The sequence below is a fragment of the Falco naumanni genome, chromosome 9 (assembly GCF_017639655.2).
Source record: "Falco naumanni isolate bFalNau1 chromosome 9, bFalNau1.pat, whole genome shotgun sequence".
Classification (NCBI taxonomy): domain Eukaryota; kingdom Metazoa; phylum Chordata; class Aves; order Falconiformes; family Falconidae; genus Falco; species Falco naumanni.
Genome location: NC_054062.1, coordinates 17,329,056 through 17,354,217, shown reverse-complemented (window position 1 = coordinate 17,354,217; position 25,162 = coordinate 17,329,056). Strand labels below are relative to the sequence as shown.

The window sequence follows — 25,162 nt, the reverse complement described above, 5'->3', positions numbered from 1 at the left end:
GATAACTTGTTATCTGACTGGAAGCCAGCCTAGTTGTCTCTGCAGAGAAAATCTGCAGTCAGAAATGTGAAAGAACACAAACATTGTACATGCTTACATTAGATTTATTTTTGTCACACTATTTCATTTTGTTAAATGCAACTAAAATAGATGCCTGTTTTGTTTGGGGGTTATTTTTTGTTTGGTTTTTGGTGGGTTGTTTTTTTCTTGTGACTGGCAAAGGGTCACAAATTCTCACTGGGGAAAGAAGAGTTAGTCTGGATTTGTAACAGCAGAACCAAGGGCTAATATTTTAATGTATTATCTTACAAAGAAGATATAGTTGTGCATGTGATAATTTAGCGTAGGCTAAACTAAACATGTTTTTACTTTTCTGGTATCAAAAGGCTCAACCTCACATCAGAAAACCAGAACTGAGCCCAAAAAAATCACAACAGGAAACAGAATACATCATAATCAAATGAAAAGATGTTGATGTGTTATGCTTACTTCAGTGGGAACAGAAACAGATTGCAAGACTCCTATTAACTTAATAAGATCTGGTTTACTGTTTATGAAATTGGGTGAATTGCAAGGTAACTAACGTGAAATATCTCTTTTTTAAAAAAATCAGCTGCAACAATATGGGAGGTAAGAGCTAATTACAGCATTGTAAATAGTCAAGAGAGATCAACATTTTTAATATTTTGTAAATTAAATTGCCTTTGTAGAAATGTGGAGTCTCAAATATTCTTACAGTAATACCAAAAAAAACCCCAGAGTGTTAAATTAGAGAAATACGTAGCATATGAAATATACACAGATTTAGGAATAGAATCAGGATTAGAAGCCTCAGGCAATAGGAATTGGGGACGTCATACAGTATTAAATCATGGGAAAAGCCACTAATTCACATGCCACAAACCCCCAAAAGAAAAAAACAGTTAATCTGTTGGCTAGGACAGACTCTTAACTTATCTTGTTGATAAACAATTTTAAAAATGCTATTATGGATTCCACATAAGAAAAGTAATTTACCAGGTAGGAAAAATAGGAGCAAATGATAATTATTATGTCAGGGACCTGTGACCCAGAACACTGCTTTTACATGAGTTCAAGAAACATTCAGTTCTTCATTAAAAGAATTCCGGGTTTATAAAAGTTTGGGCAAAATTAATTCACTCTGATTCAGTGTTATCTAGTTCTACAGCCCCTCTTTACAGAAGTAGCAGAAAGAGAAGGTATAAAGAACCCTGAAGGACCTTAAGCACATACACAAGGCAGCTCTTTTTCTCTGGATTCTGAGAATTTGTAATGAAAAATCCCAACCTTCCTCCCCCACTTTTGCTGATAGCAACTTTTCCACAGGAAACACTTGCAGTCCATTTACCCCATCTCTGGGAAGGACAGAATGATGGGGAAGGTGCCAGATAGCTGTCATCAATACTGAGAGCAGGCTTTATGCTGAGGAAAGGACGTTATCCCCTTATAAAGGTCTACCAAATCTTGAAGGAAGGGTTTTGCATACTAGACTTCATTCTTTCCCAGCATCAGCTTTCTGATCTGTGAACGCCAATGATACAGGATGCCTAAAAGACTCTGAAAAACTCAGAGGAAGAAGGGAAAACTGCTAATTAACCGACTCTCCTGAATAACATACAGATTCTAGAGCAAGAGCCAGACACATCTTCATAAATCCTACAGAAAAAGCATACGTGAGACTGCCTAATTTATATGCCACCAGCACACATACCCTTCTGAGAATTCCAGTACCGTTAACTTTTTAAATACAATAAGAGGCCACCTTACTGACCGTAATTATTTGTACTTGTACTTAAAGCTTATTCAGTATGCGAATCAAACATGCTAACTTCATGTGCTGTGCTACCCATGTTCTAACGTGGAATGATACACTCCAGTTAGAAGCCCTATGTGCTGTGCTGTCTACTGAACATTTGTTTTGAATTAACAAATTTACCATAATAAATATGAAATATACCCTTTTCCCCATATAAGCTTCCAGATACCTTCTGCAACAGAAGTTTGTCAGTTGCTTGGTTTTGGTTGTGGTTTTTTTTAAAAAAAAAAGTAAACAGCCTCTCATGAGAATGGCAGAATCAGGAAACACTCCTTTTGACATAAAATCATAAGAGCTAGTTTCTTTCTCTCATTTGTTAATGATAAAAAAGGCACTTCGTAAAAACAGTTTACTACACAGAAAAGAAATATTGGAAAAATAATTAGTTTCTACCTGTCTTGCATTTTAGCAACCAGAAACAAGCCATAACTAGCAGCATGTAACTGACCAGTTCTCCACAGATTACCAACAAAACCTACACGTTTTAAGAAATATTCTGATTTATGTAACCTGTTCTTTAAGATTATTTCTGAACATAATAGATGTAAAAGCTGAACAAAAGGGTAATAAGCCTGTTATTAACTAGGCAACTTGAAAGCGAACCCATGGGAGGAGAGCATTATGTCATCTTAAATACGTTGATCTAAATAGTCAAGCCTTTTTAACATTAAGTATTCTATTTACACCACTTCACAGATACGGCTTAAGGCATTTTATTCAGCTTTAGCGGCTCCCCATTCTGTGTTGAAATGAATAAGACATCTCAGCAAAATTTATTTTTGAAGTATTTCTACATGTACGTGGAGCTACAGTTTTTATGCAGGATATTTTCTTGCAACATGCCACAGAGGTGACCACTATCCTGTATCTGTTGGTACCAAAATAATGAGACATTGTCCAGTTGTGAGGCTCAATGCCAAATCTAATACCAATTCAAGAGGCAAACTGTTCCCCAGGTAGTAAAAAGCTGCAGATAGCTTTAACAAGTGACTAGTTCAAGCATCTATCCTTAATTTGGTGTGAAACTCACTTCTGAAATCAAATCAACAGATTTTGCATTTCCTGTAGTTGTGACAGAAATCCATGGCCTTAAAATGTTTTCACCTCTCAGAAGTTGCTAAGGTTTAAGCAAAAATGTCTGTTTAAGCAAAATCTTTACATCATAACTAAGCCAAATCTGTTACTGTCTAAAACACGCACGCAAGTCTTCAGTAATTTGAAGAGCTGCCTACCAGCAAGAAATTCACACCCTTGAAGCAGAAGCACACATCAGACGTAGTAGTTCTAAAGAAAATTTAGACCTAGACATGCCCAAACCACAACCACCCCACAAAAAAAAAAAAAAAAAAAAAAGCACCCTGTCCTTCAGCTGGGAAGACTCAGTCCTGGACTTGGCCATGTGAGGTGTCAGAGGACCAACTTTATAGAACAACCTGAATGAACTTAAAAGTGCAGATGGAAAGGAAGGAAGATTAGACCCTTGAATACTTAGGATACATCATCACAAGTAAATCAAACACTGACCTCACACTCCCATTTTAGCCATCAGGTGTTGGTTTTTTTTTATAAATTATACTTTCCTTGCAAATGCAGTAGTGATTCAAATGCAAAATTAGTGTTTCTTAGTATCTAAATATATGATACCTTCGGCTTAACAGCTAGTACTACAATAAATCATTTTGTGGGTTTACATTTTTCTTCTCTGTGTTGTTGGACATCGTTTTAAATTTTATATAGAACACTTAGCTTGCCCTTCTAGTTCTAGACTAACTACACCACTAGTCCCATTATAACATAGTCCACATAAAAACATAAAACAAAACTTTACTTCAATAACACAACTGCATCACTTGTTCCATTAACATAATGGCAACTGGAGAGAAACTACAATCTTAGTAACAGGTTTAGCAATGTATTCCTGATTTTTGTTTTAAATCAACATATTGATACTTGAACAATTAATGAGAAAGCAGCATTCTGTTCCCATAGAGGATGCAGTTTTGAGTATCTTTTGGTACAGAATTAGATTAACTTTTAACAGCTTTTTAAAACTGTCTTCCATTTCTTACTTACGTACGCTACAGAAGACTTACATAGCACACAAAACAGTAATCTTGGACAATGTTTTTCCCCTTTTATGTACCATAAAAGACAACTGTTGTGATTTTTCTATACTGTCTCAAAAGTAAATAAGAAAGATGGCAAAAGCATTGATACAATGGACTTGATACATACCAAGTCATATAGTACCACAGAATGGCCTTTGTGAGATGAAAGGTTTAATCGCTGCTTTTAATTACACCCAAGTAACTTTAAGTGAATACTTCAGCAACATCTATGAACACGACTACATTAGCAGAGCGCCAGTTATGAAACCTCTGCCAACACTGCTTGTACAGGAGGTTTTTGTTTTGTTTTAATCAAGATACAAAAAACTTACCAAGTTCTGCTGTTTGGGGTATTTGCAGAGCCCTGCAAAAAAATCTGTAAGACTAGGGAGCTTTAAATAATGTAATATGCAGAAGTAACCATGACGATAAGAAAAATGCTTTTGCTAATCTTTTTCTTTCAGATGGCAGTACTTCCAAATACTGGTGTTTTTCCATTGTATTATAACTTTTGTCTGTTAGTCCCTGTGAATCTAGGCCTTCAACCCCTGCAAACCTACAACTTCTGACAAAGTGAACAGTGATTTGGGGTACACTAGTAACATAGAATGAGTCCTAACCAGTCCACCAGCATCCTAAGTGACTGCGGTAGGATGGGCATCACTTGTTGGCAACTACGTCTTATTTCATTGTTACATAGAACAGGTAGCAAAAAAATTACTATGTTTTTAAGGTGATTAATTTGCAAGTTAATGGGGAATCTAAAAAATAACTGAAAGGCAGAGTGCACATCGGGTATTTCTATGGAGATCCTAAAACTGCTGAAGTAGGTTAGAATTTGGCCCTCAGCAGGACGACCACAAACTTTAAGGAAAGAGCCTGGAACTCCTCCACATTGATTTTGTCTTGGCTTTGTATTAAGCTGGGGGGGGGGTGGGGGTGGGGGGGGGGGGTTAAGCAATAAAAAAACCCAAAATAAATAAAGATTCTTCAGAATTTAGTATTTGTTCTTTATTATTTCTCCAACAGACTTGCTTACCACACTGGGATAATACTTTCAAAAGAAGTAGGTGATTTGGATCTGAAGTCACATTTTGAAAAGTGACTAAAGGGCTGATTTTTAAAGGCATTAAGATACTAAAGATGCATTAAGCACTTTGAATTTTCAGAACTGCTTGAGCATCTAACACCTATTTAAATCACTTAGTCCTTTCTGAAAATCCCAATGGGCAGTTATCTACATTTAAGTGCCTATATACCTTTGAAAATCTGTACCATTAAATACTTAACAACCTAAGTCCCCCTGGCTTTTAATGAGACTTAGGGTCCTAAAAAGTCTAAGTACTTCTGAAAATTGGTCAAGCCACTCTCATCTTTTCTTCTTTCTTCTAAAAAGCCACCTACTAATGCTTATCCATAGCATGTCAGTTAACTACAGCTTCAGCACTGTGAGACTTACGCATTATACTGTCCACAGTCAATTTTTTTAAATGTAATAAACAAATAAAGGTCCTGAGTAGACACTACATCCTCATAAGACTTTCTGAAACTCCGAAAAAGAAAATGCATTCCAACCTGTAACCCCTGTGAATGCCCACAAATCTTCATTTCAATAAATACAATCCAAAATGAATATAATTTAGGCTGATAAAAAGCAAGCAGCATAGTTTAATTATCAAGCAACAGAATTCAAATTACCACAAATAAGCTCTGAAAAACAGCCACACAGCAACAAAAAACGTTCAGAGGAAAACGAGAGAAGGATGGAAGTTGTAAATAGGCTCTTTAAACAGCCAGTAGCTCCAGCAAAGAAGAGAGCCTTAACTCTGAAATTTCTTTTTTTAAACAACAATGTATGAAACTGTAAAGCATTCCCTTATGCAAACATTTGAAAGATTTGTCTTTTGATCTTCTTTAATGTCAATAGGAGGTAACTTGCACTGACCACATTCCTCCCAAAAAACCTGATTTGTAAATTAGGAACGCAGGGAATCAGATTGCCACCTACAGGAAAATTTAGCATTTATTGTCAAGAATGACTCAAAAAAACCCCAACGAATTGCCATCCTGCCAAGCAGTCTTTCAGTTTTAATTATTGTTTCAAAACCAAATACTATTTTCTTTTTTGCAACTGTATCATGAACTTCCTAAATCCAGAAAGCCATTAACATTTCTTTTTATTTAAGAGAGCACTGCTTGAAAGTTCCAGAATTAATCTACAAAGCAGCAGATTGTAATCATAGTTCAATTAAAGAATTTTAAGTCTGCTTACCTGATACAATTGGTGCTAGCCTGAATATGTCTGATAGTCTGCTGTTTACTGGCTCATAAGGGGAATCTTCAAGCAAGTCATTTCCTAAAGACAAAAAATATTTGGATTTTTTTTTTCTTATATAAGGCTTCAGGATAAGAGTTTACTTTTACTCTGAAATGAAGTGACTCTGTAACAGCAGAAGGTGCTCCCCTTTAATCTGTGTATGTGGCTATTTCTCCTCAAAGCATTATCTATACAAACACCTGAAGGAAGCTGTCACTAGCTCTTTTCTCTCCTTCCTCCATGGATAAGGTCATAATTTGCAGAGATGGCCTGTGACATCACAGGGACTGTCCCATCTCATGCCAGCAGGCGAGGAGCTCTACCAAGTATATTCCTCTTTGTTCACCCTAACAGCACAGCTCTTTTTCAGAGGAACAGCCCAGGTAACAGCTAGAAACCAGCATCTTTGGAACAAAACACTCCTAACAAGATGCTGTTGGAAGGAAAACTTTTTGTGATGCAGAGAACGTCCAGGAGGAGCGTCATTTACTATGAGAGCTAGACCAGAAGTATACATTGACTCTTTAAAATGTTCCAGTTGGTGCCAGGATAAATGAGCAGAAAGGGATGACTTCCCTTCTTGCAGAAGCAGCTACAGAAAAGAGTTAAACAGGGACCATGCCAAAGTGAAAGGCTGCATCTTCAACTCCAGGGCCAGAGCAAAATAGGGCTCAAAAGTATATATCTCATATAAGGACCTCACTGTTCTCAGTAGACCATGCAAAATTTGCCAGTGACATCAAGAACAGAAGTCCCAAGTCAATCACTGTCATGTCCCTTCTAACTGACACATCTACACACTCTAGGAAGCACAAACTTCTTTTTTTTCCTGTCTCAGCATGCCCAGGGAATACTGCTAGTAAATACAGCAAAGGCAAGAATAAAGATTTCCTTAAGCCCATGCTCCTTTTCATACTACGTTTAACTTTCAGTAAAGACCTAAGAAACTAGTTCCAGTGTCCTGTGATCTTGTTAGGTAAGTCCTAATTAAGGAGTTTAAATATCATTAGAAAAATTTCTCCAAATTAATGTTTTTGTAGCTCTTGCACTTGCTAGTGCCCTTGCCTTTTGACTGGCTTAGAAAGGTCAGCTGGGTCCCCTGGAGGAAACCCTCATTGTGGATTTCCCAACAACAGGAGATGGAGCAGCAGCTGTTCGTGAGTCGGATGAAAGGTCCTCAGTTTGCAGCTGAAGAGCACAATGTGAATTACAGGGTCAGACCCTGAGGTTAGCCTCAGCGGCTGTAGCTCACTGTGGGTGTGAGCGGCTGCAAAACCACACACTGCATTAGGGGAGCGTAACGGTTCTGTATTTTGCAACGTACCCTGTAAGCTCTGGTACATGCTCCAGTAAATGCGCAGGCAGTTTTTCTCCTTCTTCATGCCCCTCTTACAGCGGCAGTTGTACAGAGATTTCTGTTTGAGAGCTTCCATGGCGCTTTTGCATTCGTCCTTTGCCTCCAGGCCTGTCGCCCGGCTGAAGTTGCTCTCTTTGCCGGCTACACACTGCCTCAGTGTCCTGTATTTAGTACTACAGCTTTGCTCCTTGAGGCACTGGTCGCTGGCTTTCACGCAATCGAGGCGGTCCCCTCCAGGCAGCCCGCTCACTTCTGCGGACAGAAGTACATCTAGAGAGAGGAGACACAAACCAACAAACTCTTGTTGAGGGATGAGGCTGATTTAACCAGGGCTCCCAAGTAGGCAGCTGGGGAGCACAGGACCCCTCCTCACGCAGCGCACGCAGACAGCCCCACCGGCAGCACCTTGCAAACCAACGAGCTTCATGTTACCTTAGGAAAAAGCACACGAGCTTTTCATGGTCTTAGATCCACTTTCGTGGGAGTCGAAGGAAAAGAGCGTGTTTTAACCCTGCTGGTTGATTTATGAGAAAACACAAAAGGGGAAGAAAACCCACAGGGGATAAATGCCTGACAAAACAAGCGTTCCTTATTCTTCAGATCCACTTTGGTGAAACAAATAACCCTTCCGTTCCAGTGTTTAACTGAGGGCTTAAATATTCGGCCTCACTTTCCACAAAAGCTTTGCTGTAATTTCAATTAATTACATCCACGAACAACCCCCTCGCTGGCTGATATTAGCCTCTTTTTGCATCAGTCACTTTTTAAAGGCTGTACACATTTTTGCTTATTCTACATGTATAAAGTAGAATTTATGGCTTCCCCCCCCCCCTTTTCTCTTCACATATGATGCTTTTGCAGGAGAACAAAGCAAATTCCATTAACTCTCTCCGCTCCACCGTGCCCCCTGCCATGCTCCCTCACCGCAAACATCTTCTGTGGAAGGGAGACCAGTTCGGGCTGCAAAGCCCTGGCAGGCAGGCAGGCTGCCAGTTCAGGTGAGGATGTAATCCTTAAACTGGCTTTTGTCACACACACACACGCACACCCCAGGCAGCCTTATTTCATTAAAATGAAAAGTTTCCCTGTAACTTGCGAGAACCCAATTTAACAAGAGCCTACACAGGCAAGTACCGAAGTCTGTAATCTCCCAGAGCTCTGAATGTGGACTGGGTTGGCTGATGTGAGGCAGAGCTGTAAAAACTACTGGAAACTTCACAGTTCTGCCGAAACAATAGGCTGACAACGGTGAGGCATCCGAGCCCATAAACCCTACACTCCGCTTTACCAAGCGACATACAGTCAGAAATGAGACACCAGCAACTTACCTACTAAGGGCAAAGCGAAGTACAAGAGAACGAGAAACATCTTGCTGCCTTCGGATGGTTTCCCCAAACGAGCTGATGTGCCACAACAAAGAGGATCAGCATGTAGATATTCCCAAACCGCCGAGGTCCAAAGACTCCAAGTTCATATCCATGGAATAAAAGGGGGGGGAAAAAAACACCAAACCAAAAAACAGAAAACCACAAAACCAACCCCCTCTCTCTTCTTCACCGCTCCCACCAGCAGCGGCAGGCAGCGGCGCCAACGCTGAGCGTTCCCCCGGAGCTCTCAGGTCTGAGCAACCTGCAAGCACAGGGCGCGGGCTGTGCGCGACTGAGCGGGGCAGCAGCGCCGGTCGCCTCCTTGGGTGGGCAGCGCCTGCTCCCGGGGAGGGACCGACAGCACGGGAGGGGGGGGGGGGGGGGGGGGGACGGGACACACCAGATCCGCGGCGTCCGCCCGCCCCCGGCCCCGCAGCCACTCGCAGCTGCGGCTTCGCAGAGCTGGCAGCTCCCCCGTGCTATAGGGCGATTCACCTTTTTAATTATTCCGCAACTTTATTTATTCGTTGGCGCCGGAGCCGCGGAGGGGTGGGGGGCGCAGCGCAGCTTGCGCGGTGCGCTTGCCTCCGCCGGCGGTGCGGTGCGGTGCGGGGGTGGGTGCCGCGCTGCCGGCAGCGGCGGGGAAAGTTTGGCCGGGGAAACTGGGAGCGGGAGGCAGGCAGGGGGCGGCTGCTCCTCTTCCGCCGCCCAGAGCGGAGCGGCCGCGGCTGCGGGAGCCCCCGGGCACAGTGGCGGCGTCCCCGAGCGGTGCCCGAGCGGCCGGGGGGACGGCGGGGCGGGTGCCGCTGCCCGCTGCCCGCGGGGGGTGGCCCCGCTTCCCGCCCGGCCCGGGGGCTCGGCGGGGGAGGGGGCCCTGCTCGGCTCCGCCGCCCGCGGGGGGGACAGCCCCGCTTCGGGGGCGCAGACTGCGCGGAGCGGCCGGGGGAGGCGGGACCCGCGGGACGCGCATCCCCGCGGTGCTGGGCGCGGACCAGCCCTCGGCCGGGGCCGAGCGGAGTGTATCGGCTTCCACTTGGCTCCTGAATAAACAAAGCGAACATATGTCCCGGTTTTGTGACAGATGGTTCAAACAGGGAACTATTTAGTGGTTTTCCCACAGTTGCTACTATGCAGCAGTCCCCCGAAACCCTACAAAATGCAATTAGCTTAAAATAGCCTCAGTTTCCAGATTTCCTTATTTTCACATGCAGAAAATTTGATTCAGGTGGTTTTAGTTTAGCTGCAACCAGATTGGGGAGGAGTGTCTACATAAATAAATATTTTTTCTTAAATCACTCTATACTTTACTTTGCGATCTTGTCCACAGGCTATTTGGCCCATTTGACTTAAGGAATTTGCCTCTCCTCACAATAAATTTTGCCTAAAGGACCTTGCCTCCCCTCATGAGATGGAAGATGATCAGGCTGGCCACTTTTATAGCGAAAACTAGATGGCAGATGGAGCTAAACTGTTTTAAGGTACTTCAGAAACACTTATTTAAAAGCTTGGCATATGCCGGGATATACAGAGAATACGACATCCACTGAACCCGAATGGAAGTTTATAGTTTGTTTGTTTTCCTCTCACACTGCTGCTTCTTAACAGGCAGATTTGTATTTCTACCAAAGAAAATTAAAAAAAAAAAGCAAACCTTTCCAGAGTACTGGTCCCTCCACTAAGTCATAATAGTGATGTCAAGTTGTAACTGATTAAGTCACAAGTGTTTGTGCATTGATTGCTTAATATGAAGGGGCATATACTAATAGATTTTGTGGCCATATAATATCAGCTGCATGTACAAGGATATAATTGGAGAAATAAAGACAACTACCCGACTTCTAGAGTATTTCAAGATAATTAGAAGGTGCTAAGTTGATGATGGCATTGATGATTCAAGACAGCTTCAGCTGCTGAAGTAGCTGGCGTTTAATGAAAGGAGTTGGCTTTCCAAACACTTCAATACAGATTGAACTGGGTGATACAGAGAGATGATTACTTCTTCACTGGTCGTTTTGACACCATTGTGGCATATTATAAGCTTTGTATAGAAGTTACCTGTGTGTTTAATACACAGGTAGCATCATTCTCCTCTTATTTACAAGTCTAAGTCAGGAATAGCTACAACATTCACAGAAGAGCAAGGCAAGTGAAAATAAGACTGAAATCCAGGCCACTATTTACAAAACTATTCACACATTAGTGCCCTGAATACATAGATGTACACACACACACACACACGTATTACACACAATATTATTTGGCATCTAAAAGCAACACATTGCAAATCTCTGCATTAATAGCTACTTTTGCTATTATAAAACACAGCTTTTGTGGTGTCTTTACTATTACAGTGAAACTGAAATCATGCTTTAATTGTTAAAAATCAAATAAAATGTTACTGACAGTTCAGAAATAACAAGATAGCGAAAAGCATGCGTCCAAAATTCTGAATATTGTCACTAAACACTTCTCTTGCCAGTTTTTTGACTCATCTCCAGAAAACTATCACCCAAAGTGGAAAAACTTTAATATGTCTTAACCCAGAAAAAAATGCAACCATGTTCTGAAAAATAAGTAAATAAATCCAAGGACAGAGTCCATGATACGTACAGTTGCTCAGAACATCCAACTGCTGCACAGTCTTTAACAGGACTGTGTGAGAAAGAGTCTTGGAAACCACAACGACATTTGTTCCACAGCAGAAGTTACCAATTTTTATTTTTCCTTTCAGAGATGGAATTGTTTATAAATTCTTTCAATTTCCTTCCAGTATTTTTTAGTTAGTATCTGGATGCCATCCTTTCCATTTGTTGCTAAACTGATTTCCATGTCCTGCTACCACTCAGACAACACAAGTACTTTACTCTCTTCACAGGATCTTCACAGGGTCACTGTGGTTTGGGTAGCTGAAATCACTTGCGTGTTGGACTGGTATCACATTAACACATAGGGTATGCAGCTTTCCTGAAGTGCCATGTTGTACTGTTTACGTATACTCTGCCGCAAATCGTAGCTACAGAGCATTTTCAGGTTTTTTAAGAATTTGGAAAGACACCAGACAAAAACCCCAATCTGTGGCTGGATTCATAATACTTACGCTCTTCACTCTTTCTTTTCCAATTGCCTTTTATCTCCTCTGGGTAAAATCAAGTCCATGGATGTTTTGCTGTTGATTTTAGCCAAACCAAAGTCTACCTTATAATTTGTGCATCTGACAACTGCTCCAACCATAAGGCTTTTCAGTCAAATGAATAATAAAAAACCCAGGCCATACAGAAATCCTTTACTGTGAACATTTTAAAGATATTTAAGCTGGTTTTTAATTCTGTTGACTGGGTTTTGTAAAAAAGTTCCAGAACAATTAATATAACATATATACGGTACAGCTGATGGGGACAAATATTTCATTAGAAGACAGATGATAACATAATCACCACTGAATTATTGTTTAAGGGCCATTACAATATAAATAATGTGGAAGACAGTATTAACTACTTCAAGCTACTCACTGCCAGTATTAACTGCTAGTACTTCAGTCTTTACATAATTTTAGTTACTTGGTTCTTACTAATTACATACATTAGCTGGTATTCTTCTATTCAAAACTTTTTAAAAAGAAAAGAAAAATAACCAGGGGTTATTTGATGCTAAAATTTCTGTTAAAAAAAGTGTTCTTTAGAAGTAGGTTGAGATAAGTGAACCCCTAACTATGGGCAGGTTTAAGCTTCCTGTCACCTTGCAGCCTGAACCCAAATGCTCTGAACACATCAACAGCATCAACCCACACCTGTAGTCAGGGCCATCTGGTACTTGAGGCCAGCCACACAAGATGTGCAAAGTCAGAATACTTCCCGCCCCCCCCCCCCAGTTTTGCTGGATTTCCTTCTGCCTCCTCCTTTGCATGTAAATTAAAAAGAACTGACTCAAATGCAGGCGATGTTGTTTTGCAGCCAGTCCCACATGCAAAAGCTGCAGTGTTGGAGCACTGGATTAGGTTGTTACGGGGGGCCAGCAGTTCAGATGGCAACGTAACAGTAAGCTGACAAGAAAGTTGAATTAATACATTGGCTGGACCACAGTGAGCCTGCAGATTCCCTTTGCCATCTCTGCCATAGACCTCCTTTTAAAGACTGAACCTTGCAAGAAAATATTGACGTTGGAGCCACTGAGCCCAGGGAAAATTACACAGTATTAATCTGCAGACCCATAAAGTATGCTGAGAATAAGAACAGTGCCATGAACTTTAAATACAATTCTTTGGGGAATGAATAGGTGAAGCAAAGCTGAAGCTGAACTAATGAGTCAGATATAGCAGGTGGGGGAGAGCAAGCAACTGATGGGAAAATGTCTGTGTGCCATGGGAGTACAAAAAGTAGTGTTTACACAGGAGGCTTTATTCAATAACGAGTAAAGGAGAACAGAAAAGTTAGAGAATTACTAGGGACTGGAGGAACAATCTGAACTGCCTTTTTTGTCTTACATTTATCTACTTACCATGAAGTCAAAGTGCCTAGTGGTGGGAATAAGGCAAGAATGATTTGCTCAAGGCATTAAAGTTTTGTAAAGGACAGATTAAATAACAGTGCTCCAAAAATCAATTTTGAGGGGCTTATGAAGCCTTGAATGGGCTTTTGCAGCATAAAAGCAAGATTGAGTTTTTACTGAACCTGTCATTTACTTGGGTTTAGAGCTTACAGTATCAGGAAAAACATAAAACAAAAGCAAAGCGAGCAATGAGCATTCACACAGTAATCAAACAAAAAAAACATGTGGAAGCGCAATGTAGATCACTGAATGACTTAATTGATGCAAAACTGTAAGAAAAGAAAGTCGTCCCCCAACTGTCACCCCCTTTAATCAGACCTGGCAGTGAATTCACAGAACTGTTCTTTGCCAGAAGTTTTTCCTGAACTCTTGCTTCCCTGTCCTCACCAGAGGTTGTGCTTATGTAATATTAGACTACCTGGAAGGGAAAAAAAAAAAAAAAAAACAAACTTAAAAAAAAAGCTGCAGAATTCCTCTGCAAATTCATACCTAATATGTGACCTGATTATGATTTCAATAGAATAGATAAAAAAATACTAAACCAGTACAATGCAATTCAGAGAACTCGTAGTTAAGAAACACAATATACTAGTTACCCTTAAAGATTTGAAAATATGGAAAAAACTGCAGCGACTTGCGACACTCTGTCTTATACAAATGATTCCATCAAATTTTAAATACTGATATACGGGCATGGACATTGATGTTTCCCAAACTGTTAAGGAAAAAGTTGTTAAAACAGAACGGTGATAGTTGTATCCCTCGATTTATGCCTTGTTGCTTTAAAAATGGAATAATACAGCCCCCTAGCTGCTTTTACAGGCAAACCATGCTGCCCTGGGAGAGGGGAGCTGGGCTTCTGCAGCAGAGCCACGTGCTAAATCCCACAGCACGAGAGGATACGGTCAGCAAAGAGATTTGATGTGAAGCAGTTAGGTAAAAGCATAAAAGATTAAAAAAATTATGAAATATCATCTATTAAGTAGTAGTAAATCACGTGCCTAGAAAATATAGAGCGATACAATTCAGATGCTAGGACATCACTTGAAACTTCAGCTTCTAAACAATACGCCGCCTTCAGCGTCCCGTGGGCACTAGTAACTAATGTGATTCAGCCAAGGTCACAATTCGGTTTGTCAGCTTGAAACTTTCCTTTTGCCTTTTAAAATCTCTGTGATTACCAGCAACTTAGTCTTGTGGAAACTATGCAATTCTGAACCACAGGATGGGAAACGCTACCTTTTACTATGCAAAGTTCACTATTTACATTAGTGAACCTCATAGCCTTTGCAGAAAAACTAAAGCTCTAGAAAATTATGTATTCTAATTGTCTATTGCTGTAAGAATATAACATCCAGGCCCCTTTAAAAGTATAATTGTGGAAAGCATTAACATTTCAGAACATTGAAAACAGATTCTTGAACAGCATCTGAAAAAAACTATGTAAAAAATTGAAAATGTTGGTATCTTGTATTGGCATTCTGCTTTACTTGTATGTAGGTTCGTTCTCTTTTCCCCCCCCCACATTTAATTGAAAGCAATAAAATGTCTGTGTATAGAATGGTGTGTAAAAAGTGGTGAGATTTTCTTTTTGAACATGTACGTCTCTAGCTAGTGATGGGTATTCAGCTTTCACTGTTCATGCTATGCTGGATCCGCACACATCTACATAGCAAAGAATAATAATTGTAGAGGAAATCTTTGCTTTCATTTACTGTATGTATCTTATTCTAAATTGTAGGACCAAATCTATCTTGACTCCTGCCCTGCGTAGGGAAGTCAAAAAAGATGCCTGGAGGTTAAAGTAATTTTAGAATTTAGTGGCCAAAGGCAAAATTATCATCCTGGATTTTCAAAACTGTATTTCTGTAAATTTGCTAGACTAACCCTGATAAGTAAAATGAATTTTTCTCCTCATGGTATCACCAAAATCGTAATTTTATTGGGAGTTTCTCAAAAGGTTAGCGACTGTCAGCGTTAATTTCTACAATCTCTGATCAGTCTTCCTCCAAGGTGAGAAATTTAGGGTACAAAAAGTCTCAAGATATTTATACTGGAGGTGAAAGAAGATCAAGAGAAAATGGAAATGGAAGAAACTAGAATTGTAGATGACTTCAGAATTTGTCCTACAGAGAAAGGAAAAACAACTGTTCTCAGGTATCTGTCCTCAGTTGCATGCACTAGTCTCTTTACTAAACTTTTATTGTTTGCTTTGTAGGGGTTTTTTTTTTGGAGGGGTGGGGTCTTTTGTTTGTGAGTTGTTGGGGTTTTGGAAGGGATTGTGTGTTTTTGTGGGGTTTTTTTTGTTTGGTTTGTCATGTTAGACTTTTTTTTATTTTATTTTGGGAGGAGGGGCATTTGTTGGTTCGTTTACATGATTTCCTGAATAGTTGTGAATACTTTGGGAAAAATAAATGCACAGAACGCAATTTGAAATTAGATGTTTAGTTATAAAAAGTGTTCAATAAATATGGGATGAAAAGACTAAATATTTCTTGAGTCAGCAACAACAGCTCCTTAATTAACACATGCATTATTCTTGTTTATAGTTTAGGAAAAACCTTATGATGATATAATTCTCCTGTAATCCAACTGATTATCAACTGGGAACACTGCTGAAAATCGAGACCTGTTTGTTCTACTAAAATACCACATAATCCCATTACTTGGCTTCTCTGCTACTACTTCTGTAAAACTCTGATGACAGCAGAATACCTACTGAGCACTGTACACACCAAAAAAGTGAACATGACAGGCCTCTGTGAAAGGCAAGTCTGAAAACAAGTGATTTTACTGTCAGTTTCTTCCCTCCACGTTTTTCCATAAGCCTTCATTATACCAATACAGCTCTCTCTGTTAAGGAGGTTTTCCTGCTTTAATCATGTGATGCACAGTTAACTTGCCAGCATTTGCTTTAGATGGATATAATTACCTGCTGGTAACACCAGTCAAAAAAGCTTTCATGATGGAATGCCTGTGTCTATCTGCAGTTTTACTAGCACACATAATTCAGGTAAAAAACAACAATGCATACTTTTAAATTATGGAAGTGAACTATTCCAACTTCCCGGATGCTGTCTATATTTAATCTTGACTCAAGTAATTTACATGTAACTGCATCCTGAATATTCCTAAGGAAACTGTATCTGAACTGGTCAGTAGAAGTAACCAAACGTAAAGTACGCCATACTTTTGTCTCTGTCCATCTGTGAGGCATATGAAGGTGGATTTGCCATTTTCTTTAAGCAGACATTTAAAAGCCTTCTAATCTTGACCCCATATTTTATTAGAACATAAAATAATGGATTAGACTGAGCTTTCTGGGTTTTAACAGAGAAAACTCATTCTGGCTGGTCAGCCTGACTAAATGGAAGGATTGAAAACAAACCTTTCCCCCACACCACACGACAGAACACGCATCTTTTTCTCCAGGCAGTTTTCTGATTGAAAAAAAATTTACTCAGGTTCTCCTAGAGTTACTAAAGTCTGTCTTTTTTCGTCACCACCTCTGAGGCTTGCCTTTGGGTCTGTTCAGGCACTCAGAGAGAGGAGCGCCTGTGTCTCTCAAAAACCATCAGCACCAGCTTCTCCAGCCCTTGCTGACTTTGTCACGCCTGCCTTGCCATCCAGTGCAGGAACTTCTCACTCCTCCTCTAGAGGAGACCTCTCCCAGGCCAAGGAGAATGGGCATCTTTTCTGCCATCCTAGGGCACCTTTCTAACACCTGGCATAACATTTGAAACAAGCAATTAGCAGTTTCTTTTTTAAAAAAATGCAGGTTAAATAAGCACCTATTTTTACTTACACCTTGCTTCAGCTTTACTTCATGTAAATTACACTAGCTCAGATTTTCCTGGACACTTGTGAATAACTATGGGCTCACTGAAGGGAGTAGTGTGCTCCAAACTATGGAAGTACATCTGTACTCTGTCTGTAAAGCACTTGAAAGGACAGTGTCCTGACCCTAAAAAAAGGTTAACAGCTAAACCTGTAACGTAAACTGGAAAAGCATCCAGCATACAAGATTGTCCAATGTCTGTTTGTTTGCTTCTTACAAGTCATATCTGAAAAACATTTCTAAAAGCCATACTTCTGAACGCAGCAATGGCTGTAGATACGAGCAACTGTGTCATATAATTTATTTTTAGAATGGCAAAAAGGCTAGGAATCCGCAGCTCCAAGTAAGGAAAAGAAGGAAGTTTATGAAAGAAGAAAAGACTGTATTTGCAGACAAAACGTAAATACTTTGTAGTAAATTTAAAGCTGTAACAAGTTACTTACATGCCCATAGTGTGACCCTCCAAGTTTCTTACTTGGTTAATTATCCAGCAGATCACTATTTATAACAAAATAATGCAAACTTGTTTAAGCACATACAATAACGACAACTTGCCAGAATGAAATGTAAGCACGATGTTCCCAGAATTACAAAAATCCAAAGCAATTGTGATTAATACCATGATTTCTGAACTTGATTACATTCTGATCTGTATGGCTGGAACTAGTCAGAACATCCTGACATGCACAGTCAGGATATTGTGAAGCACCAGCATAGCATGACTGAGTTCTTTTTCCTTTTTTATACAAAAAAAAAAAAAAAAAAAAAAAAAAAAAAAAAAAAAAGGAAGCAAGCAGAAAAAACCCAAAACCAATCCAAAACAGACACAACGGAGTTTCAATTCAGGGGACAGCACAAAAGAACTCTCAGGGATACCCGACCTGCAAGGATGCACGGGGCCATGCTCACAACCACCATACATCACACGCCACTCCTCCAGATTACTAATAACCACTGCTCTTAGCAGCAAGAGGAGAAGCAGAACTAACCACATTCCTGTAACTTTGGATATTTGTGGCCTCTGTGACAGACTGACTATTAATGCGCAGAATAATATCTCAAATAGTGTCATTTATCACATAGCAATTCATGCATATATTTTGTCTGGCCTGATCTAAAGCATGACATCCTCATGAACAGAAACTTGTGCATTTCCCTAGAATATAACCTTATACTTTGATATTTGAGATTCAGATTTTGTCTTTGTGAACTGGGTAATCACAATTGCCTTCCATTTTGGTCTTGACTGTGTATGTTGTCAACACTTTGACGCAGGCACTACTTTGACACTGTTCAAAGAGTTAGAAAGGAGGCTATAAGTCTTGGCTAGCACTGCAGGAGTTATATATTCTATATATATGTATGTATAAACATATGTATAATATTAGAATCAAACTGTTTTGGTAAAGATATTTTGAGAGATAAAATCTTCATTCTAAATGTCAAACAAAACTGGTATGTGATGGCACATAAAACTATTTGCTTTCAGAATAGTTAGCTGGGCCACAGGAGTTTTTGGAGACCTGGAGAACACAGGGAGAAGCAGAAAGGAGAAAGCTGTTCATCCCAGGGTTTCTATTTCACTGCATTACCACAGTCTTAGTTGCATACTTTGCACTTTTTGGTAGAATGCATTAAAACAGCTAAATGTTCAGCCTAAGTGGTTAAGTCTTTTAATTCACATTCAGACAGAATACTGATATATTTTAATTCTCACATTTGGATGCTTAAACATCTTCACATTTTACCTGTTGAAAATAATTAGAATCATCCCATTATCACCAAATAGACTCAACACTTAGATGATCAAAGTCCTAGAGCAGATCATACATGTATATAACAAAAGTGAATAAATTTCATCTTCAAGACGCAGACACCTGTGCAATATGAAAAGTGAACTTCAACAGAGCTGCCTTTGTCTGCTGGAAAATACAGCACTCAAATTCAGCACCCTTTTTTTCTCAACACACAATTTGGAATTTTTTTGCATTGCTCTTCTCAATATTAAAAGCTCATTACATTAAAAAAAAAATGTTATTGAAAGCACTGCTTTGCTAATCATTTTCCCACCTAAAATATCTTGAAAATGTGTTTTTGCTCCATGATACGTTTTACAAATTTTATAAACTCTTACAATATTTTCAATATGGAAAAACTATTTTAGTGTGATTGTGATCACTATCCACAGGTTACATGTAACCACAATGCTATTTCCTATGATATTTTGAATTTGCACTTTTTGGCAGATCTTCAATAAAGATACAGTTAATACTGCAAATATAAAAATAATATTATTTCTACAAAGTAAAGGAATATTATTCAACACATGTATGTGCTTTGTGACAATTGTCCATACCCACTTTTATTCTACTGTAAGCAGATTGAATTAAAGTGATATGCTAAACTTAAAGTACAAATAGCACAAATTTTAAAGTTACTGATTTCTGACAGTGCTTACAGGCATTAAGCAATCCTTTCTCAGACATCTGAAATAGCTCGCTTCAGCATGGAGACACTATATTGAAGGAAAGCTGAAAATGTGTCGACTGCCCAGTCAATATTAATTTAAAATTGAGTTTGAGAACTTTTTAAAAAGTGAAAAAAATTAACTTAATTTTTCAATCATCTTTTATCCCATGGGGAAAAAAAATATCCCCACAGGGAGATAATGTAATATTTTTTTCCCATCTAGAGAAATAACCAAAAGCGTTTTTCCTGGAAGATTTCCACAAACAGTACTCTTTCTGTAAGATTTCTACTTTAGGTGGAATGTCCCAGTTGATGAATCTTGACTAAAAATGTTTAAAGTAAGTGTCAAGCGCACAGACTTGTCTTTCCCTTAGTCTAACTCCCTTGAACATCTTTAAGTGATATTTTTAACTAGCAGGAGTCCTGAGTAAATAAATCCTAAACTAAAGGTGAAACAGAATGGCTGAAGGGATCAGTTAAAAGACTCGGACTCTAGTTACAGTTCCGAATCCTGCTAAGATAGTGGCATCCCAAATCTTGTGACATACTGAGACAGGAAGATGCTTACCAGCACATGGGTATATGACAGGGAGGCCTAAATATATCTCTCCAGCTGTCTATGGCCAAGCTGACAAGTACTGGTCAGACGGGAAGGGCAAACTGGTGCAGACTCCCTGGCTATCTTCCTGAACACGATTTGAAATGCTAGCCCAGGCTTGGCCAGCGCCTTTGGAATATAGCCAAACAGAAATCTTCCAGTGGTTGGGGGCCAACAGGGTCTTACTTTGAGTTTTGTGATAAAGAACTAATAGAGTGGTGTTCACAGTTTGAATAATTATGTGACTGGACTGTCAAAGCTATCTGCCTACAATTTTTTCTTAATTCTTAATGGTGGTACTTTTTCTTTTTTTTTTTTTTTTTTTAAAAAAAAAGGGGGGGGAAACTTAGAAGACAGTTTCCCCTCTGAGATAAAACTATTTCTAAAGTAAAGCACTGGTTGCTGAATGAGCTTACTATACTTTAAAGCCACTCAAGAACGTTTTTATTTCTGTATGATTAGAGACAAGTCAGGTTTCCCAGGGAAGTGCAAAATTTTAAAGACAAGAAAGAACTAGGTGTTAACAAGGTGTTACATTGCAAACCACCAAGGCAGGATTACCACGTTTTCATCGAAGAGTCACAAGACCAGAGTATCTATGCCTGTTCTGTGCAAATACAGCTCTTATGAAATAAACCTGATGTTGGGCTCACCATGGTGTTCCTGTGCAGGGGCCATTTGTCCAGATGCCTAGAAGCTTATATGAGGCACTGAGAAGACCACCAAATATCTAAAAAACCTGGAGAAATGCCCAATATCCTCAAAATCTCTTTGTATCAGAGGTTACTCTATGAAAATACAGGTATAAAATAGAACTGTGTTTAGGCAAAGCCTAAATAAACAAATATTACTAGAGTGTACACATAAGATGTCTGCCTGAGCTACTAAAATGTTTTGATTTTAATACTGTGATGGGTTATTCTGCTTTGTTTGAATTGTGCACCCTGATCCTGAATCAAAAGAAAGACTATAGTTTATCTCAAATGTCCTCTCCTAGTTGAAGTCCTAGTCCAATACTTCCCTGTTAACACTCATAATCTTAGTCCTTTTTAGAAACTCCACTCAACAATCCTCTCCCTTCTCTTCCTTCCAAACACTAGTTATTTCTCTACACCCATCCACTGCCAGTGATTCAGAGGAAGCAGGATATAGCAGTTGCTGCTGACTCCCGTTTCAGAGCAGCTGATGTATGTTTGGCCCAAATGGAATCCAGTACTATAAAATGACAATCAGGACATAAAGCCTCCTTGGGAAAGAAAAAAAAAATATTTTCCTCCCTCAATACAACTGGAATCAGTCGGAAACCTAGGTTTGTGTAAATGTCTGAAGTTAAAAGTGAGAATTATGTTTTAATTAGGAATATATATGCAGACTAATACTATTACTGAATCAATATCTAAGGCAAAGAATAAAAATTCATGTCAGATTTTGGAAGATAATCTTGTCCACTGACTACTGGACCCATGCTCTTAAATCTCTCCCCAAGATAACCCATTTCTTAAAACCATTGCCATATGGATAAGACCCATCTCATTTCAACTGTGATACTACACAGAAGACAACCCTGGTCTATAATGAACTAAGAATATACTTCAGACTCAATACGTAAAAGTGGGAGAAGTATTCTGAAGGTTTTAGATATATTTTGCACAGCTGTCAGATAAAAACCATCCTGGAAGCACAGTATCATAATCATTACGATAGCACGCTACACCACACCTTGCTTGTTGTTCTTACCACGTAACTCTTGCACAATTAGTTGTTCAATGTTCCTGTCTGAAAGAGGTGCCTGGTGTAAGGTTTTTAAAGTTTTTTGTAAAGTAAGATTTTTAGTTCCCTAATGCTGTGACAGAACACAATCACATCTCTCCTGTCCCAGGCAAGTACTCTAGCCTCTATGATATGTCTGCCACCACATGCTCTGAGAGCTCCTAACAATACAGGCTTTTCGGAGAGATCAGCCTTTCTCTTTTCCCTCTTCCTCAACCCAAATCCCTGTATTCTTAGCACATTTCAAGGTCTCAGGTCCAACGCTTTTGCAGGGAAACACAATATCTTGGCAATTGAAGTGAACACTAAAATATCATACTGCCTCCTCTTCAATTGTACATAGCTGAGTTCACTTTCCATCTTGTGGGTGGACCTGTGAATATAAATTCAGCTTTTGTTTTCAGAAGGGACCTTGAAAGGAGATGGCTAGCCACGGCACTGCTCAGGCTGAGGGGATCTGGGGCACATGTACAGCACACAAATAAAAGGACCAGAAGGTAACTAACTTTCTGCCAACAGATACTAGTTTCCATTTAGCAGGATGACTTTTTTTGATATCAGGAACCTAAAGGCTTCCCAAGTCCTGATTTATATACCAAAGTTTTCCTGTGACATAAAAAGAAAATAAATGTCTGATAACAATAACTTAGACAACAATAATAAGGGTGTGTGTGTGTAGGAGATGAATATTATGCTATCCAGAATGTAAGATGAAAACAATCTGACAATCAGCTTCAAAAATCCTGTATTTCTAACAGAAACTTAAATTGAGTAAACTTAAAATAACTGTACTGGTTTCAGCTGGGAGACAGTTAATTGCCTTCTTAGTAATTACCTAGGTGTAATGCCTTTAAACTGAGAGAGGGTAGGTCTAGATTAGATACAAGGAAGAAATTCTTCCCCCTGAGGGCAGCGAGGTGCTGGCCCAGGCTGCCCAGAACAGCTGTGTGTGTCCCGTCCCTGGGGGTGCTCAAGGCTGGGCTGGATGGGGCTGGGGGCAACTGGTCCCGTGGAAGGTGTCCCTGCCTGTGGCAGGGGGTGGGACTGGGTGATCTTTAAGGTCCCTTCTAACCTGAACCATTCTGTGATGATTCCATCATAGCTGGCATAGTACTGTGGTTTGGATTTAGGATGAGAATAATATTGATGTTTGTGAAAACACAGTGATGTTTTAGTTGTAGTTACGGAGCTGAGCTTAAACCGAGGTAAGGACTTTTTAGCTTATGGTGCCCAAGAAGCTGGGAGGGCACACAGCCGGGACAGCTGGCCCCAGTTGACCAAAGGAATATTCCACACTCCAACATAGAAACTATGAGGAAAGCTGGCTGGGGGGCTGCTGCTTGAGAACAGGCTGGGCACTGCTCACTTGGTAGCGAGCAGTTATTTTTCGTTTGCATCACTTCTTTTCCTTGGGTTTTATTTATCTTTGTTATTTTCCTTCTATAGAAAACCTAAATTTTTTTGCTTATTAAACAGTTCAATTTATAGAAAATTTTAAAATTATTTTGTTTTGATTATTAAACAGATCACATTTATATCACATTTTAAAATTATTTTATTTTTATTATTAAACAATTCTTATCTCTACCCACAAGTTTCCTTACTTTTACCCTGCTGATTCTCTCCCCCATCCCCCCCGGGTGAGGAGAGGGGGGAGCAAGCAAGCAGCTGTGTGGTGCTTAGTTGCTGGCTGGGGTTAAACAATGACAACTCAGCAGAAACTTTCCAGCTTGAATTTAATCACACACTTTATTAGAAAAAAAACCCACCTATTTTCAGCTGGATTTATGTACTTAAGATGATAATAAAAAGAGTTAGCTTTATTTTATTGCTGTTCCAGATGGTAGCCACAAGGGACTGGGAAGTGTGGGAGTAACCATTCTCCATCTATGAGGGGGGCTGGATTTAGAAAGTTACATATGCCACGCAACTGCCAACTATTTCTTGAAAGGTTGTGTGGCTTGTAACACTGGACTCTGCAGAGACAATGATACAAAGAACAAAGGTTTTAATTTGGTGATTTGCTGTTTGTATCACTAGCAGATAACTAAGCACTTGCTTAATTCAAAGCAAATGCCACATGAGGACGGGCAGGTTTAGAGAAATTAATTTTCTGTATGTTTCAGGCCATCTCTTCACTGAAAGGTAATTTATCTGACTACGTCAAGACAGAATTTAAGAAAACAGATACAGACTATGTTTGACCCGATTCATGAATCTGCTATTTTATTTCTCTGACGAGAAAAGTAAGTAGAGGGACAAACTGAGTAGCAGATTATACACCATTTAGTTATCTGTCCTTTAAGAAAAAAAACTTACAATCCAGGAAGCTGAAGTTTGAAAGAGACAAACCACGTCACAGAACTGATACATTGATACCACTGTACAGGTTATGAGAAATAAGCTGCACAACTTCAGAATACACTTATGCAGAATTCAAGAAACAATACAGATATAAACTGAGTGTCTTGGTTTTATTAGTGGCAAAAAAAATGACAGTATAGCCACCACAATCATAGGTATATCAATAACTCACACCAAATTACCTAGTAGATTTTTTAACACCATTATATCCTTTGTGGCCTCTAGTCTGTGGATCCATATTTGTATAAAAACAATCTCTAGAACTAAACATTATAAATACATTCCATTTACACCACATCTAATTGTGTCCACTTAACTATGACAGCTGAGTTACAAGCCTAATTGTCATAGACTCCTTACATATTTAAGGAAATAAAGCACTATCAATTTTCATGTATTTCTTTTCAGGTAGCCATAGTCAAGAAAACAAATTATGAGGAAAAACAGCATCTGTAGTTACTATAAAAAATATTTTATAAAGTCTGAAGAACCTCACTCATTTAGCAATAAGATGATGCACCTGTAAGCGTGTTAGTGGAATACCTAAGCTAGAAAGCCCTGAGAATCCCAGTTCACAAAATACGATATAATC

At 39.4% G+C, this 25,162-nt stretch overlaps 1 protein-coding gene across 1 annotated transcript in view; it reads right to left on the bottom strand.

Annotated features, from left to right (window-relative positions):
* The window catches only part of GFRA1 (GDNF family receptor alpha 1), a 133,016-nt gene extending 123,675 nt beyond the window's left edge, over positions 1-9,341 (bottom strand). The window contains exons 1-3 of the mRNA XM_040606637.1: positions 8,948-9,341; positions 7,587-7,889; positions 6,218-6,301 (exon numbers count right to left, since the gene is read on the bottom strand). Coding sequence (XP_040462571.1) covers positions 6,218-6,301; positions 7,587-7,889; positions 8,948-8,987 — 427 coding nt within the window. The 5' untranslated portion in view covers positions 8,988-9,341. The remainder of the gene's footprint in view (positions 1-6,217; positions 6,302-7,586; positions 7,890-8,947) is intronic.
* Between the last annotated feature and the right edge of the window lie 15,821 nt (positions 9,342-25,162).